The sequence below is a fragment of the Candoia aspera genome, chromosome 4 (assembly GCF_035149785.1).
Source record: "Candoia aspera isolate rCanAsp1 chromosome 4, rCanAsp1.hap2, whole genome shotgun sequence".
Taxonomy (NCBI): Eukaryota; Metazoa; Chordata; class Lepidosauria; order Squamata; family Boidae; genus Candoia; species Candoia aspera.
This window is the reverse complement of record NC_086156.1, coordinates 114,291,855-114,310,279: the sequence shown is the minus strand read 5'-3', so window position 1 is coordinate 114,310,279 and position 18,425 is coordinate 114,291,855. Positions and strand designations below refer to the sequence as shown.

Here is an 18,425-nt window from a genome sequence, read left to right as displayed (position 1 = left end):
TTCCAGAAAATGTCTGTTAAGAGGGATGTTCTTAGGTTTTAAGTGGAAAACCAAAGTTCTCTTGGCTTTGTGTAACTAACAGTAATAATAATTAATATGTATTGGACCACAGAGGTAATTTAGTCAAAGCCCCTGTTCAGACAGGATTTGCCAGAGAAAGTCTGTATATAAACTCAAAATATCTCATCATCAATATCACAGTATTTCTTTGTGATTTGGGGCAAGCAGTTTCTTTTTTTAAAAAAAAAATTATTAGAATTTTACAATACCATAAAAGCATAAAAATGAAAAAAAGAAAAGAAAAGAAAGAAGAAAGAAGTGAAAGAAAGAAAGAAAAGATAGCATGATGACTTCCACCCTTCTTGCTATTGAGTAATTACCATCTTACTCTTTCCCCTCCCTCTTTAACCCTTTTTATTCCCTAAATCTATAAATTGTCAGTTCAGTCAGTTCAGAAAAGGACACACTATTTTCAGCAAGGTAAGGCTTTATTAATTTGAGCTGCATCCACCTTTCTGACCAAAAGACATCTGATAGGTCTTCTTCATGAGCAACACCATGGGAGTCCAAATGTGGAAATTCTATGAGCTATTTTTTTCTCTCTAAGATAGGAGAAATAAAAGAAATCCTTACGCTGCATGTGTCTGTTTCTTTGTTTGTTTGTTTGTTTGGTGGGGGGTAGGCAGGTATACAAAAGTTATCAACAACAACGCAAGAAAAATGATTGTATCATCTACTTTAGATTTCAGAAACAATCTTCATTTGGATTGTGACTGGTCTATAAAGGCCTTCTTCCTTCTTGTTTAATTTCTTCCATTCATCACATTCAGGGAAAGATTTTGAACAATGCCTAACTGGATAAATCCTTGCATTTCTGTCTTTCAAGAGAATATTATTATATCTATCTATCTATCCACAGTATCTATCTATCCATATCTATCTATTGTGTATCTTCTTTCTTACTTTCTTTCTTTCTTTCTTTCTTTCTTTCTTTCTTTCTTTCTTTCTTTTCTTTCTTTCTTTCTTTCTTTTCTTTTTTTGAAACCCTAGTCAATTTCTGGATTTCTCCATAAACCTGTACTTTTCTCCCAGGCACTTATCATCCAATTAGTTATTTTATACATTGTCTCCACTTGAATGCTTCGGTATGATGCCTATGCCTGAATACTTCTGTAGTATATTCCTATGCTTCTAAACTTACCTTCTGAATATCCCTATACGATTTGTTTTTTCCTCTAATGATCATTCTCTATTCCTTTCAGTCATGTTAGATTTTCTTCTCACAAAATTCATTAAAAAGTGCACAATACTTCTATGGTTCCATCTCTCTCCCTCTCTCTCTCTCTTTCGCTCTCTCTCATCCACCATGCGATATATTCTTCTAAAACGATTTCTGTGGGTCTGTCTTTACTCTGATCTTTCTATGCTGAGAACCTGATCACATCAATGTAATTTTTCCTGGATTGAAGTGTGGAAATTTTACCCATTTACTAATGCAATTTAATAACTGTTTCTCTGTGTGTATGAATTTAAAATTGTGCCTGGAATTAAAAAAAAAAACTGTATGAAAAATAAGTTATTCTTGCTAATATGTTGCAATAAATGCAATTTGTGTGCATATTTTCCAAAAGAGATGTTTGCAAACAACTTCACCTAACGTAACTGTGCCTACTTTCACCTAGATATGTTTTTGGGAATGTTTTTCTTTAATTTATGCTTTTTGCATGCAATTGACCTAATAAATATATTTTATGCATTTTTAAAGCAGAAAACTGTCCCAGAGTTAGAAAAAGGCATTTTTGTATGTGCATATGTTGAGAAGATGCAAATTTGGCCTTCAGTTCTATAGAAATAATTTGTTCTAAAATTGTAAACCGTAGGAGAGATATTTCTTAATCAATTACATTGCTGAAAACATTCTGAGACCCTGACTGTCAAGAACATTTTCCATAGCATGAAACTCTGCACAAGTATATAAAAAAAGATACAAAGAAAAAAAAATCAGATGGTCTTTCCAGCAGAAAGTACCACACGGTATGATAATTTCATCTATTCCAGAATTTTCTGCAAAATAATTAATTAACTCCATTGGCAGAATGGTGACAAAATCCTACCAGCATGTTCTTGCCTTGGTATATGCTGTGAAGGAGATCAGTGAGAATCCACAAATATTGCCCAATGTCATACTTGGCTTCCACATCTGTGACAATTAGCACAATCCAAGGATGACCTATAGAGCCACTTTGGACCTTCTCTTCAATTCTCAAAAATTTGTCCCCAGATATAAATGTGGCAGCAGGAAAACCCTCCTGGGTGTCATTGGGGGACTTGGGACTGACACCTCCTTCCATACTGCAGACATTGTAAGTCTATACAAACTTCCCCAGGTAGGATATGGGTTATGATGTTGATAAATCCAATAGTCATTCTGAGTGTCAATTTTTGCCTCTGGAGAAGGGAGGGAGGTGGCCAGTAAATAAATGAATCCTCCAGTGCTGCCTTACTGGGATGTATCTTCTCCCCAAAATGCTTCTTCATTCTGCTGAGGCCAGAACTTAACAGCAGGCACCAACTAATTAAACAAAATAATTAAATCATGCACACACATAGACACACACACAAAGAGAGAAACTGGATGTCCAGGAGGAGCACTTTGGGATAATTTTACTTTGTTTGTCTTTTAAGATTAATCCCAGTTTTTTATTTTTTATTTTGAAACAGATGTTCAGTGCAATGCTCATACATTTTGGGTCTCAATTCGACTTCCAAACATCACATCAGATTCCAACCCATAAAAACCTCCTGACCTACTAAAGTCTTTTTTTTAAAATTACTTTATAAAAAATCATGCCTCATTCCTAGATTGTGGTTTAAAATCTCTTCCCAGTTGTACTCCCACCTTATCATTCCTGCTTTTCAAAATATGCTCAAAGATTATTTAACTCATTAAATGATTTTCACATTAGTTTTATGTCATGTAGGATTTATGATACATATTTAGATAGATAGATAGATAGATAGATAGATAGATAGATAGATAGATAGATAGATAGATAGGAGGCTGGCAAGCTGAAAACCTTAGCATTGGCCTTTATCTTCACAGATTTTTCCTGAAAACAGAATGTGGTCATGGCCCAAGGCATGTTTAGAAATAGAGCATCTCGTCTTATCAACCAAAAGGAAAAGTGCTTAAGAATATTCAGTACTACCTTGGTCTCTATAGTGGTTGATGGGGAGAAGATGATCAACAATTTGCATTTATTTAAATGGATGTTTTTTGTCCAGATAGGACCATCTGGAGAAACAATCTATGAATGTGAAAGTCCCTTCATCGTATCTATTTTGTGAGAGCGTCCAAATAAGGCCCTCAGCCTTGCAAACATGTCCAGCACTGGAAGCTTGTTGACTTTGGCCTAATCCAGCTCCTAATATTTTAATGCAGATGATGAAGAAAACAGTTTTGGGTCAAGACCTGGAATATCTAAATGGCTAGAATTCAGACTAGCTGGTGACAGATCCTCTGCTGGAAATCTCAGGGTAGGATTCCTGTAACGTTCTTTTTCTGAAACTGTCTTTCTGAGTGCAGTCTTCTACCTGGTTGCTAGATGACTATGGCCATCATATGCCCAGGAGCTGTACTTTGGGAATCCACACCTTTGTAGTATTTTGGATTCCGAATCCAAGGAACCCAATACTAGCTCATGTGGAGGGAGGCAGAGTTCTTGCTAGCAAAGGAATGCAGGAGCAATTATGAGACAACTAAGAAACCTCATTCTGACAGAGAAGGAGGTATAAGAAAGACTCAAAACCAGCATGATTGATACTCTATGGCAGCAGTTCTCAACATGTGGTCTGAGGACACCTGTGGATCGCTGAGACCCTTTCAGGGGATCCATGAAGTCAAATAAATAAATATTTACAATGTTTCCAATTTAATTTCTAATACAGGAAATATTGATAGATACAACCCACATAAAGGAAAGCTCTTTGGGGTCCTCAGTCATTTATAAAAATGTCAAGGACCAAAATGTTTGGGAGCCACTGCCCTATGGTATAAGAGAGGACAAAGGAAATTCTGGCAGGATTTCAAGATTCTCTTATTAAACCTTGCAACAATAAAATAGAGTTCTAAAAGTCTCCTTCCTGGCTTAGCCTACCCTGAAAGGCTGACATCCATCTGTCTCTCTATTGCATGTCAGTTCTCTATCTGTCATCTATCTATGTCTGTCTGTCTGTCTGTCTGTCTGTCTGTCTGTCTGTCAGTCTATCTATCTATCTATCTATCTATCTATCTATCTATCTAATTTCTATCTATATCTATCTATCTATCTAATCTATCATCTACCTATCATATCCATCTCTCATTTCTCTGTTTGATTGGCTGTTCTCTCTCTCTTTCCCTCTCTCTTATCTATCTATCTATCATCTATCCATTGACATATTTAGAGACTCTTTTAACCACTTGATACTTAATATTCCCACAAAGCTTGGGAGACTGATAGTTAGGTGGACCAACTTTAATTCTAGTTACAAATTTAAAAACAGAGTAACAGTCCAGATGGATTTGAAGTAAGATATTGGAATTAATTAAAATAATTATTTCATGGGAAATGAATGTTGTTTTGCATTCTGGATTAAAAAAAATAGATTGGACAATTTAGACTTCCTGGAATTGGGCAAATCACTATAATTTGTTCACCTACTCAAGCCTCTGAAGGCTTTACAGAAAGATGTGAAAAACAGAAAGCAAGTCTGGAATGAGTCAAAATCTAAACCCAGTTCTGTGGAGATCTGGGATAGTAAGGAGAGACCAACATTGCTATTCAGGTTTGTTTCTTCTGCTGTCTTTTGCTGCTCTTAATCAGAAAACACTTCAGATTTCAGATTTTCTTAGTCAGTATTGAAACATGCAATTGTTTCCCTGTTGAAGTTCAGTTTAGATAGATGCTTTTATCTCAAAAGGTGCATCTGGAATCATCCATTTTTGAAATCCAGTAGGCTGTCTCGACTTTTCCACTTTGTGCTGCAGATATGTTCTTCCTTCTGATGTTTCCCGTGATCAAAGTGAATACGCTGAATTGCTTGGTGGCTAATCCTTTTCCAGTTCTGCATGAATGGTACCAGCCAGGGGATCTCTTAATTGGAGGGATGGTTTCGCAGATTATACATGTTTCCAATGAACACTGGTTTGATGAATACCCATCACATAGGATATTTGAGATTACAAAGTAAGCAAATATCCAGACTCATCTAATGGGACCTTGCCCCTCCTTGGCTCTTACAGATCACAACCCTTGTTTCTGTGAGTAACCAAATGATCCAAGCAGATGAGAACCTTCTTAGCCACTCTTTTTCCTCAGTTTCTGCATTAGTTCTAATGCTCTACCAAGTGTGAATGCTGCTCTCCCACTATAAATGATCCTTTTATTTTAAAAAGATGTCATGAAACTGTGAGGAGCAATTTAGAAACCTGTTTTAGCTTTGCTAATAAATACAGTAGCTAGATTATGAAGACATTGTTGAAGATTTCAGATGAACAGATCACAAAGGCAGTAGGCTACAGAAAGGGCATCTGGAATTCCTGTGGGTTCTATACTGATCCCTTCTATCCTCTGATTTTTAATACATTTTCATGAGCAGTCTTAGGCTCATCCTTTCTGTCTTTGTCCCACAAGCATATACTCTCTTCTTGGTTTACCTCCTAGTAGGATGCATCTTGCCAGGTGCTAGGATTTTCTTCCTACCTCATCGATTTCTCTCAATACTGCTTCTTTTCTGCTAAAGTCACAACCCTTCTTCAATTTTCTTTGCAGAATTTTAGCCCACTCATCATGAACACAAGAAATAACTGGAAAAAAATAAGCAAGAATTGCTTCTCTGTCTCCACTAGATAAAATTAAATATGAAACTTCTTTAGAATTCCTAAAGTTGGATCATGAAGAAAGCACAGATAGGGATGGATGGATAGATCTGAAAATGTTCAACCGTGATGTTCCTCTACTATATAAAATAAGAATGATACAGTGAACATCCATTTAACCAATCCCATTTTTTATGGAAGATTGAGAAGCATCTGCAGGAAACAGCACAAAAATGCAATTTTAACTCAACCTCTATTGAGACACCTAAAAACAAGACTATCCAATTGTGCATTCAGAACAGAATGGGTCAGGACTGAGCAAAGCTGAAAGAAAAATAATCTCCAAGGAAACATTAGGTTCCACTCAGTAGAAACAGGGCAATATCTGGTCCGTTCATTTTTGCCTTAAAACCCAACCATTTATGAAGTTGTATGTTTTATGAGGAAATTTTCAGATCTCATGGAAGGAATAATAGAATGGCTACTTCCCAAAACAGACTTACCATTTAGTGTTGTGTTATGCTATGTAATTCTCAAATATCAGCATGACACAAGAAGTAGACCCTCCATTCACAGGGAGAAAGTATCATTATGTTTTATATGACACCACTTCATTCACTGTAGACTTGCTTTCTCAAAGGCTTTCTTTATTTGCAGCATGATCACAAAATTCTACCAGCATGTCCTCTCCTTAGAATTTGCTCTAAAGGAGATCAATGGGAATCCACAACTCCTGGCCAATGTCACACTTGGTCTCCATGTATCAGACAGCTACTATGATCCAAGAATGACCTATCGGACCACCCTGGACCTGCTTTTCAAATCGAATAGATTTCTCCCCAACTATGAATGTGGCATCGCTAAGAACCTCATGGCCATCATTGGAGGACTTGGATGTGATACCTCTTCCCATATTGCAGGCATTATAGATGTTTACAAGATTCCTCAGGTTGGTCTGTGGGTGGGGAAAGTTAACCAACTCTTCTGTTTATACTTAAAGCCCAAAGAATATAGATGGAGTTCTTTTTTTTATCCCCCATTACTATTGCCAAAGGGAGAGCCAGTTTTGTGTAGTGGTTAAGGCATCAGGCTAGAAAGTGGGAGACCACGAGGTCTAGTTCCATCTTAGGCAGAAGACCAGTTGGGTGGCCTTGGGTCAGTCCCTCTCTCTCAGCCCTGGGAAGAAGAAGGCAATGGCAAACCACTTCTGCAATCTTGCCAGGAAACCTTCACAGACTGGTCCAGGCAGTCTTCAGCAGTAAACACTGACTCAAAAGCACACACATGCGCTCGCACACTATCACCAAAACAAGACTTAGGGAATACCTGAAAACCACTCAACCAGCATAAGGATCATGCATTTCAATACTACCTTGAAGCTGGCTGAACTTGGGCCAGTCCCTCTGTCAGTCCTAGGAAGAAAATTTATTGAGTAACTGTAAATCATGATCGGATAAGCGATGATGGATCTGAATCCTACTTTCCCTGCTTCAAATCAGGCATCTTTCCTAATAGATTCTCTAAATGAGTGAGTACCCCAGTAATTGCATTATCTTCTGATAAACAGAGGAACTGGGAGTACAGGAGCAATCTTCTTCTTTTTCAACAGTACCCTAAAGAGGTACAGAGAGAAGGGCACTTAGCCTAACTTATCACTTTAACATATTTTAATTTTCTCTCAGCTTACATATGGTTCCTATCCACCAGAAGAATTTTATACCAGTCGGTTCTCATCACTTTACTCCATGGCCCCAAATGAGGCTCCGCTGTATGTTGGGATTCTCCAATTGTTACAGCATTTTGGATGGAAGTGGGTTGGGCTGTTGGCTTCTGAGAGTGAGAGCGGAAAACAATTTTTGCAGAAAATGCAGCTTTTGCTTTCAGAGAATGGAATCTGTTCAGCTTTCCTACAACAAGTCCCAGGAATACCCAATATTGATGACTTGGATAAATTTAGTGGTATACTGTTTACCCTTTATAGACATTACGAAGACAGCAGGACAAACACATTTGTCATCTATGGAGAATCTCTGTTGCTTGTATGGCTCTCAGGTGTCATATTTACGCTGGACACTACATTTAAAGAAAATATATCTTTTAGAAAGGTTTGGATCATGACTAGTCAATTTGATTTTATCCTAACAGGATTTCAAAAGTCTTGGAACCTCCAGTTGTTCAATGGGGCCATTTCCTTTCAAATTCCTTCAAATGAGGTTCTGGGATTCAAGGCATTTGTTCAGTCCATAAAACCTTCTTTGAGGCCCAGAGATGGATTTATAAAGGAATTTTGGGAGCAAGCATTTGACTGTTTCTTCCCTAATTCAGGATTGCCAACAATGGACCTTGGACAGTGCACTGGGGAGGAGAACCTGGAGAAACTTCCTGGACCTCTCTTTGAAATGGAAATGACTGGTCATAGTTATAGTATCTACAATGGTGTCTTCGCTGTGGCTCATTCTTTGCAGGCCTTACTATCAAAGGGACCAAACCAGGGCAAAAGGGTGGTGGGAAACATGGTTCGAGTCACAGATCTCCAGCCTTGGCAGGTAACCTCTCTACACTTTCCTCTCTGTGAAGAAGTTAGTACAAATTGTTTCTTGTTTTTTGTTTTTTTAAATCCATTCAATTGTGTCCGATTCTCGGAGACTCCCTGGAGAAGTCCCTGCAATACTCTTGGCAAAGATTTTGGAAGTTGTTTGCAATTTCGTCCTTCCTATGGCTGAGAGAAAGTGACTGGCTCAAGGTCACCCTGCCGGCTTTGTGCCAAAGGTGGGACTAGAACTCGGTCTCCTGGTTTCTAACTTGATGCACCAAACTGGCTCTCACAACTTGATTAGGATGGCAAAATAGGCTAGGATTAAACACTAGATATGTATGCTTCAGATATCTCCAGCCTTGGCAGGTAACCTCTCTACACTTTCCTCTCTGTGAAGAAGTTAGTACAAATTGTTGTTTGTTGTTTGTTTGTTTTTAATCCATTCAATTGTGTCCGATTCTCGGAGACTCCCTGGAGAAGTCCCTGCAATATTCTTGGCAAAGATTTTGGAAGTTGTTTGCAATTTCGTCCTTCCTATGGCTGAGAGAAAGTGACTGGCTCAAGGTCACCCTGCCGGCTTTGTGCCAAAGGTGGGACTAGAACTCGGTCTCCTGGTTTCTAACTTGTTGCACCAAACTGGCTCTCACAACTTGATTCGAATGGCAAAATAGGCTAGGATTAAACACTAGATATGTATGCTTCAGATATCTCCAGCCTTGGCAGGTAACCTCTTTACACTTTCCTTTCCATGAAGAATTTAGTACAACTTGATTAGGATGGCAAAATTGGCTAAGATATTTCAGCACTAGGTAGGTATGCTTCAAGGAGCTAGGGTGAAAACATTGTTCTTACCCAAATTGTACACCCAGCCAAATGAATCCAGAGTAACCAGTACTGAACTCTTTCCTCCAAGTATGACCATGTTATTTTCTTCTCTGTCTCCCCCCACCTCACTTTCTTTTTCCAAACAGCTCCACCCATTTCTCCAAGGCATTTCTTTTAACAACTCAGCTGGAGAAGGAGTCTTCTTTAATGACAAAAGGGAAGTAACAGGAGGATTTGATGTTATCAACATGATCACTTTTCCTAACAGGTCATTTCAGAGAGTTAAAGTTGGAAGGCTAGATCCTAATGCTGCAAAAGGAAAAAAAATGGTCATTGATGAAAATAGGCTTCTCTGGCACCCCGGTTTCAACCAGGTATGGTCAAGAAAATCTCAATAAATCCTCTTTTGGGAGGGACCAACTCAGAATTGTCTTTTTATAGAAAAAACAAAACTTTCCACATGATCATGCCAACATTCATTTGTCTCAAACATGGGGTCATTCTGTAACACTGTATTAATCTTTTGAAAAACTATGATACATAATTATACTTGAACATATGTCTTTGTTATATTTTCCTTTAAAAACTATAATTCATTTTTTGCCCAAACATTCCTACTTGCCTTATCACTTTTTATGGAATAAATAGTTAAAATGGTTTAAAGTTCTCATGTACATAAGAACAACAAACTTGGGATCTCTTTCTGAGCTCTGCTTCATGTTGTCAGCAGGTTCTTCCCATTTCTCTCTGTAATGAGTACTGTTACCCAGGAACCTGGAAGAGAAGGATGGAAGGGAGACCATCCTGCTGCTATGACTGTGTTCCATGTCCAGAGGGAAAGATTTCAGATAAGATGGGTCAGTTGTGCAGTTTTCCATTTGATCATGACATGGGCTTAAAAGAAATGTTTCCCTCAGAGCTAAGGAAAGTCACTATATGATGGGCATATAACTAAAGTATTGTATTAGTAAGGACATATTTCCTCAGATGAAATCCAGGGAGTCATGTGAATCTCCCTGACAAATGATCTGAAAAAAAATAAAGACTATGTTAAGTTGCAAAATTCTGGTATTCTCACAGGTATTCCTGATGAGTTGGCATTTGTGCCCAACATTTCAGAAGAAGCCTTCTGGAAGCCTAGTTTAGGATTCAGAGATGGGCATACTCCATGAGTTTGCCAGAAATGATACATTTTGGTCTAAGACGAGCAAAACACTAGAAAATGAACATGAGGGGGAAATGTTCTTTGAATAGTAATATCTTATTTTTACTAAGAATTTATAAATTGAAGGCTTTATGCTAACTTACTCTTCCACAAGTAGAAAATTCAAAGGGTTTTGATGAAGGATACTAGTTTATCCCCTCACAGTCAATACTATCAACATCTGCTGCTGCTGCTCCTAAATTCCACAGTTCAATCTGCCAATTCCTTTTTTTCCCCAGTTCTGGACATTCAGAGTACTGTTAAAATTTTGAAATCTCAAAAGTCTGCATTGTGAATACTCACTGTCCTTAACAGTTCAAATCCACTTTCCTCCTTTGGTCCTATATGATGATATTGTGTAAATATTATATTTCAGTATAATATTGCAATATAGAGATAGATTGTAGACAGAATGAACACCAAAGATACTACAGTTTGACTTGGTTGGTCAATGACTGAGATTTCTTTTGATTTCTAATGTAGAGATGGAAGATTGTTTCAAATGTCCTGAAGATCAGTATCCCAGCAAGGAGCAAGATTGTTGCATCACCAAAAAATCAAGTTTCCTGTCTTATGAAGAACCTTTAGGGATGTCCTTGGCATCAGCTGCTGTTGCTTTTTGCTTGATAACAGCCTGGATACTTGGAACGTTTATTAAGCACAAGGACACCCCCATAGTGAAAGCCAACAACCGGGACCTCACTTACACCCTCCTGGTGTCCCTTTTGCTCTGCTTTCTCTCTCCCTTTCTCTTCCTCAGCCAACCTGGGAAAGTGACCTGCCTCCTCCAGCAACCATCTTTTGGCCTCATCTTCTCAGTGGCTGTTTCTTGTGTCCTGGCCAAAACCATCACTGTGGTTGTGGCTTTCATGGCCACCAAGCCAGGATCTCAGATGAGGAAATGGGTAGGGAAAAGACTGGCCCTTTTGATTCTTTTTTCCTGCTCTCTTTTCCAAGCCATCCTTTGTTCTGTGTGGTTGGCAACCTCTCCTCCATTCCCTGAGTTAGACATGCACTCCTTTATGGAAACCATGCTTTTGCAATGCAGTGAAGGCTCCATCCTCATGTTCTATTTTGTCCTGGGCTACCTTGGCTTCTTGGCTCTTGCCAGCTTCATTGTGTCATACTTTGCACGTAATTTGCCTGACAGCTTTAATGAAGCCAAGTTCATCACCTTCAGCATGTTGGCTTTTTGCAGCGTGTGGGTGTCCTTTGTGCCAAGCTACCTGAGCACGACAGGGAAAGCCATGGTGGCTGTGGAGATCTTCTCCATCTTGTCCTCCAGTGCTGCCTTACTGGGATGTATCTTTTTCCCCAAATGCTACATCATTGTGCTGAGGCCCAAAATGAACAACAGGGAGCAATTAATAAAAAGGTATTAAATTGTGTAAAGATCTTTTTCTGTTCAAATTAAGAAGATGAGTTTCTAAGTAATTTATTTTTATTTATTTAGCAGATTTTTCCATCACCCATCTCAAACACGACTCTGGGTTCCTTACAATACATTAAAATAACAATGGTTCATATCAATTTTAAAAAAAATTAAAATATAAATATGCAATATAGACTCTAAAAATATATCATTATTATAAAATATATAATGTAGAAAGCTAAAACCCAAGATGGAAGATATTCAAATTCCCCAGGGCCATATTAAGGTGCCAGCCACCCCCTTCATGTCATACATGTAGGATTGTTTCAATTTAAACCAACTTTAAATATATGCAGTTAAATATGATTCTTCATGTACAGGATTGTTCATTCTTCTGCTTCCAAGAAGTAGACGTGATTTTAATGAAATTTATTTACATACATAATCCAAAATGAAACTAGTGTATAACTTTAATTGAAATCAATCCACATTTAGTTTCTGTCTTAGCTCCACCCGTTATTTGGAATCCAGCTTCCAGCATTACACTAAGTTGCCAAAGCTATAAGAGAGGACAAAATTAAATGAATTATTTCTATATTCTCCTTCTCCTTTTCCTTCTTCAAATGATACCCATGAGAGTATATTGGAAAGTATTAACAGAGAAGAGATAACTATAGAATCAGCCCATCCTATGGAGTAATAGAAAGTTAAAAATAGGTATTCTAAATGAGTGTCTATATACTGCATGCATTCTAGGGGGTGAGTTAGATTCTTCAGATTGGCTGCCCAGATGTGGCTGCACATTAGGAATGGGGCAAGCCGTAGCTTCCTCATGCCACATCGATCAACTTCCGTAATTTACCCAGAATTCTGCAGGTGAAGTACAGGTGAAGAGGTGGCTACAGTGATGTTGTTTTGACAACTTGCTGAACTGGATAACCGTATAGGAACCAAAATGGTACCACTTCTTTATGAATGTATGTAGATGAAAGGACCTGGCTTTTTAGAGTATATGTGTGTGTGTATGTTCACACATGTACTCTACAAAGCTAGGTACACACATGCACAAACAGATGTTTATACTATAAATACACACACAACACACACAGGGAGAGAGAAGCATATAGACATACATAGACAGAAATATTTTGAAGGTTAAATTTATAAATGTATATGTATCTGTTTGTGTGTGTGTGTTATCTTTAACACTGCATTTCTTCACACTGGCAAGGTTTTGATTTAATACTTCCACTTAAATCTTTGAACACCTCAGAAAACGGTGTTCAAAGATTTAACCATTAAATCTTTCAACACCATTTTTATTATTATTATTATTATTATTATTATTATTATTATTATTATTATTTCATCCCACTTTCTATTATGCAATGCTGGGAGTGCCAGTCCTAGCTACAGATGTACATTTTCAGCAGCAGGAAAAGTCAGTTGTGATTCCAGAGATATAAATCAAATGTTTGTGTGTATTTGTGTTTGTGTGTGTATGTTTGTTGATTTCTATGAGCCACTCTAATGTTATTGAAGCAATTCTGTTAACATGTCAGGAAGTACAGGAGGAGGTTCAGAGTTTCTCAGCTGTGAAAAGAGGACTTTGTGAGAAGGTCTCTTGGGGAGTCCAACTGTCAAAGCCTGGAAGCGTTCTTGCTTTCAAAGCTGAGGCTGAGGAAACATCTAAAGCCAGATTACAGGGCCATTCTCCTGGGAAAGAGACAACAGCGTCATAAGATGTCTGTAGCACTGTGCCTCAGTTATACTCCTGTGTTTACCCTTCCGGCCAGCAGACCTGAAGATTCCTATTTCTAGGCCTATCAACCAAACAATTGGCACACGTCCTAGCAGAATTGCCGCCAGCCAGACCGGCTTTCCGCGTTGAAATTACACACCGTAACGTGACTGAATGATAGAGTTATTAGCATTCCCAGAGGAATGGCTGACGAAGAAAGGCTGGAAGGCCCCCTTGGTAGTTCTCCTAATCTCCCCCTTCCTCACATCTACCATTTCTGATGAGGCAATTATCGATCTTTGGTCCTGTTTCTGTTCTTTTTTTTCTTTTTTTTTTTAAAGAATCCTCTCTATGACTACATTGCAAGGATTTGAATTTCATCCCCGTATTTTTGGAGTGCATGTCCCAAGTTGAAAAACAGACATGTCAAAACGCAAAGCATGGAGAAAATTCAAACCAATTCACACATGCTAGATGAATTCAAACCGAAACCATGTGGAATGTTTTCTTAACACAGATTCCTGGGTCATTTAATGCTATTATGTGAACCTGAGACTGACAAATTGACACAGCTCCCCTCCACTCTATATTAGGCAAAGGTGTTCTATGTTGGAACATTTATTATAAAATAGAAATAGAAATAATATAAATATAAATATAAATATAAATATAAATATAAATAGAAATAGAAATAGAAATAGAAATAGAAATAGAAATAGAAATAGAAATAGAAATAGAAATAGAAATAGAAATAGAAATAAATAGAAATAGTGAAGTGAAGTGAAGTGAAATCTGGAATGGAATGGAATGGAATGAAAAAAGAATAAGATAAGATAAAACGCAAAGCCCCAGCATTTAGCATTAGCTTTATTTCTGAGAATGCCACGTAGGTCCTCTATTTGCTCTAAGGCCAATGTGTGATAAAGCCGTGAATAAAACAATAAAACTGCAGGGACTTCTCCAGGCAGTTACAGGAGTTCATAGTATTTTGAAGGTCCTGATCAATAATTTTTTGTTTTAACAAAATCAGAAATTAGATTGCGAAGGAGATGGCGGAAAAGTGAGTTTCATGTGCAGACTGAAATCACGAGATACCTGAGAATCAAGTAGGGACGCAAATTAACCACCTTGCAGCAAGATTTGCAGTATCTGCAAATAAAGTACTTTAAAGTACTGAGGGAAGCTCTTCGGAAGCCTCCAGGTCTCGTCAGGGGAAACGGTTTGGCCCCTGCGTCCCTGGATGGCCCTGTCTCCTGCAGCTGCAAGAGCTGCACCTGGCACAACTCTGGACTCTCCCACCATCTTGAAGAAGAATCAGAGTTTTCACCCCCAACATTTTGCTGACCTCCAAAGGGACCTACAGTGAACGTCTTTATCATGCATTATGCAGGCATCAGGCATAACTCTTAAGGCACAAGACTCATTTAGCAGGTCTTCTCGTGTCTCCCACCCACAGGGATGATATATTCGAACACGCAATGTTTGGACGACTCTAGGAGATGGTCGAAAATGACTGGTGATTCTCACATTTTGCCATACCGCGACCCCTCCATTAATTCATGGTAATTTATGTGACACCTCCCTCCCCAAACAAGAAAAAAAATAGATTTACATAACATGGCTGTGATTGGAAGACGGTTTTGACAGATGACTAGATCCATCTCTCCAAACTCACTGCAGGCTTTGCTCATGGGTTTTTATTAAGCCAGTTTGGACTTGCATATGCAAAGCATTGTGACACCATAAAAGCCCATTTAAAAACAAAACAAAGCAGCTGGCTGTAGTGGTTATCATCATCACCACCACCACCATCATCAGATTGTTATCACACTTTTTTTTTAATTTGCTCAACTCCTGCCGCCTATTCTCACCACCAAAATGCTGTGAGGTGGGTTGGGCTGAGAGGGAAAGACTGGCCCAAAGCCACCCAGCTGGCTTTCATACCTAATGGAGGCCTAGAACTCACCATCTCCTGGTTTCTAGGCCAGCACCTTCTCCCCCAGACCAAACTCTCTCTCATGAGTTCTAGTCCCCATCAGTTCTAGTGCTACCTTTGGGCCAATCCCTTCCTCTTAGCCCTGAGAAAATGGGAAGGCAAACCACTTCCAAAAATGTTGCCAAGAAAATTGCTTTGACTTGCCCAGGCAATTGCCAAAATTCAGGATCAATGGATAGATGGATGGGAGGGAGGAGGGAGGGAGCGGGAAGGGGAAGGGAATAAACTTCCCCTTAAAAGCTGCTGAGGGTAATTTGAATGACAGGTGGACAGAAGATGGAGTTTCCCCCTAATCTATGTTTAAGACATCTGTTACACTTCATAAAGTAGTGACACAACCAATGCCTTTCCAGCAAGCTATATCCACGGTGAAGCTCACAGAAATCGCTTCTCCCCAATTCCAAAGAGCCGTCCACCCTATTTCTCATCCCTGAATCCTAAGAATCAGCATCTGAAGTGGAAGGGATGGTCATACAAAGCAGATGATATTCATTACTACATCTTGTCCAATCAGGTCAGCTACTTTACAGCAACATTAGCTGCAGGGCACTTAGTAGTAGATGCTATGGAAGAACGGTGTTGTACAGTATATCCCCCACAAAGGGCCTTTCTTTGCAGCACTGTCCATGAGCTATATTGCCTTGGGAGGAGATTCTAGAAACAGCCATTAAATTAGCTGTGAGGAAAATCATCTCAGCTGAGACATTTCCAAGCAAATTGTGGCTCATGCAGTGAAAGACAACAGTCAAAGGTGGTCACTGCAGTCAAATACCAAGGTGATCCCGTGTTTCCCTGAGAACATTCTGAAATCCAAATGATCATTCTGAGGTGCAAATGTTAAAGATTTTTAGCTGAATGACACTGGAAACCCCATCACAGATGCTTCTGGTTTTCTAAGAATTCAGGGTGGGATGGGAGGAAGGAGGGCAACCGCCTTGAATCAAAGAATGTGAAGCCATATGGAAAAGAGGCACCTGCAGGGCTTTGGGACTGCTTCTAGTTTGGGCCAGGGCATTTTTGGGGAAAACCCAGCAAGGTACAACTGAATTGAAAAACACATGTTCTCGATAGCCAGTCATAATAGCATAGTGTATTTTCTTGGCACCTCCGTTCTGCCTTGTGTGTTTCTGGTTTCTGGTTCTTTGGTGCCTTCTTCTCTGCAGCTCTGTTGTGGGGTGAGCTTCTTGAATGTAACCAGCACAGCAGAATCAGTCTATTGCAGTTTTGAAGGGAGTGATGCCACCTTCTTGGAAGCAATTCATTTGCAGATTAAAAAGAAAAGCATGGAACCTCCCCATTGTAGGCATCAGCAGGGGGACAGGAAACTCAATTTCAATTCATTACAATCAACGATCAGCCAGAGGAGGACAGGCAAGGGAGGTTCTGATATAATATGTGTCATGGCATACAGATGTGAATCTTGCAAATTCAGTATCTGAATCAGATGGAGAACCATAAGGGTGGAATTTGAGTCTTGACATCATCAAAAATGTGTTATCATTTTGATGACATCTTGGTAGGCATCTTCACCAGAACTCAGTATGTAAGAATAAAATAATTCTCTAATACTAAATCTCACTGTAAGATTTATTATTAATTTTAGCTCCTTCTCTGGAACTGTCTCTCTGAGTGCAGCCCCCACCTGGTTGCTACATGACTATGACCATCATCTGCCCAGGAGGAGCAGCACTTTGGGAATCCACACCTTTTTAGTATTTTGGATTCTGAATCCAATGAACCCAATACTATCTCTTGTAGAGGGAGGCAGAGACAGTTTTAGCAAAGGAATGCAAGAGCGATGAACAGATATGAGACAAGGAATTAAACCTGATCCTGAAATAAAAGGAAGTATAAGAATGATTCAAACCAACTATGCTTGATAGTCCTTGACAGCATTTCTCCAAGTGTGGTCTGGGGACCCCTGGAGATCCCAGAGACCCTTTCAGGGCATCCATGAAGTCAAACAAATAAATAAATATTCACAATGTCTCCATTTTAATGTCTAATAGAGGAAATATCAATAAATGCAACCAACATAAACCAAAGCTCGTTGGGTCCTCCATCATTTTAAGAATGTCAAGGGAACAGAAAGTTTGAGAACCACTGCTCTATCTAGTCTCTATCTATGTATCAAATATTCATTGACCTCTTTAGAGACTCTTTTAACCACTTGGTGCTTTATTCCCACAAAGCATGGGAGACTGATAGTTGGGTGGACCCACTTTCACTCTGGATGAAAAGTAGAATGGAACTTCTGGTGAGGACATGGCAAGATAGACATCCCTGAAGGAGCGAGGACAACATGATGGCAGAGATAGGTGTGTAGACAGCAGGAGCTGAGGTTTTTGCAGTTTTTTAATATTTTAAATATGAACCCTAACCTTAACCCTTACCCTAATGCAGCATCTGGAAAGGATAGCACTCCCAAACATACAGCCCAAAGTATGGATCCAGTATGTAGATGACACTTTTGTCATAATACAAAAGAAACAGCTGGAAGAAGCCCACAAAACCATCAGTCACATCTTTAATGGAATACAATTCACAAGGCAGGAAGAAAACAACCACTCACTCCCATTCCTGGACATCCTCATCAGTAGAGGAAATGACGGTAAGTTAGAAAAACAAGTCTACACGAAAGCTACCCACACCAACCAAGTGCTCCATTACCACAGTAACAGTCCAACCTCCCACAAGTCAAGCTGTGTAAGAACATTATTCGGACGAGCACTTACACACTGTAGCAACCCAGAACACCAGAAAGAAGAAAAAGATAATCTGTACAGCGTCTTCCAACAAAATGGATACCCGCTCAACTTTATCAAAAAGTGCCTCACCACCCAACCCAGGGAAACTACGTAAAGGATAACACTGCCATACATCAGAAACGT

At 39.1% G+C, this 18,425-nt stretch overlaps 1 protein-coding gene across 1 annotated transcript; it reads left to right on the top strand.

The window, feature by feature from the left end:
- Positions 1-7,605: 7,605 nt before the first annotated feature.
- LOC134497207 (vomeronasal type-2 receptor 26-like) lies at positions 7,606-11,807 on the top strand. The gene is made up of 4 exons (XM_063302880.1): positions 7,606-8,406; positions 9,368-9,595; positions 9,952-10,078; positions 10,909-11,807. The coding sequence occupies exons 1-4, from the start codon at positions 7,606-7,608 to the stop codon at positions 11,805-11,807; spliced, it is 2,055 nt and encodes a 684-aa protein (XP_063158950.1).
- The last annotated feature ends 6,618 nt before the right edge of the window (positions 11,808-18,425 follow it).

Coding starts and splice junctions, on each gene's coding strand:
- LOC134497207 (XM_063302880.1), top strand. CDS start 7,606: ATGGCCCCAAATGAGGCTCCGCTGTATGTTGGGATTCTCCAATTGTTA. Junction 8,407..9,367: donor CAGATCTCCAGCCTTGGCAG/GTAACCTCTCTA, acceptor TTTTCCAAACAG/CTCCACCCATTTCTCCAAGG. Junction 10,079..10,908: donor AAAGATTTCAGATAAGATGG/GTCAGTTGTGCA, acceptor TTTCTAATGTAG/AGATGGAAGATTGTTTCAAA.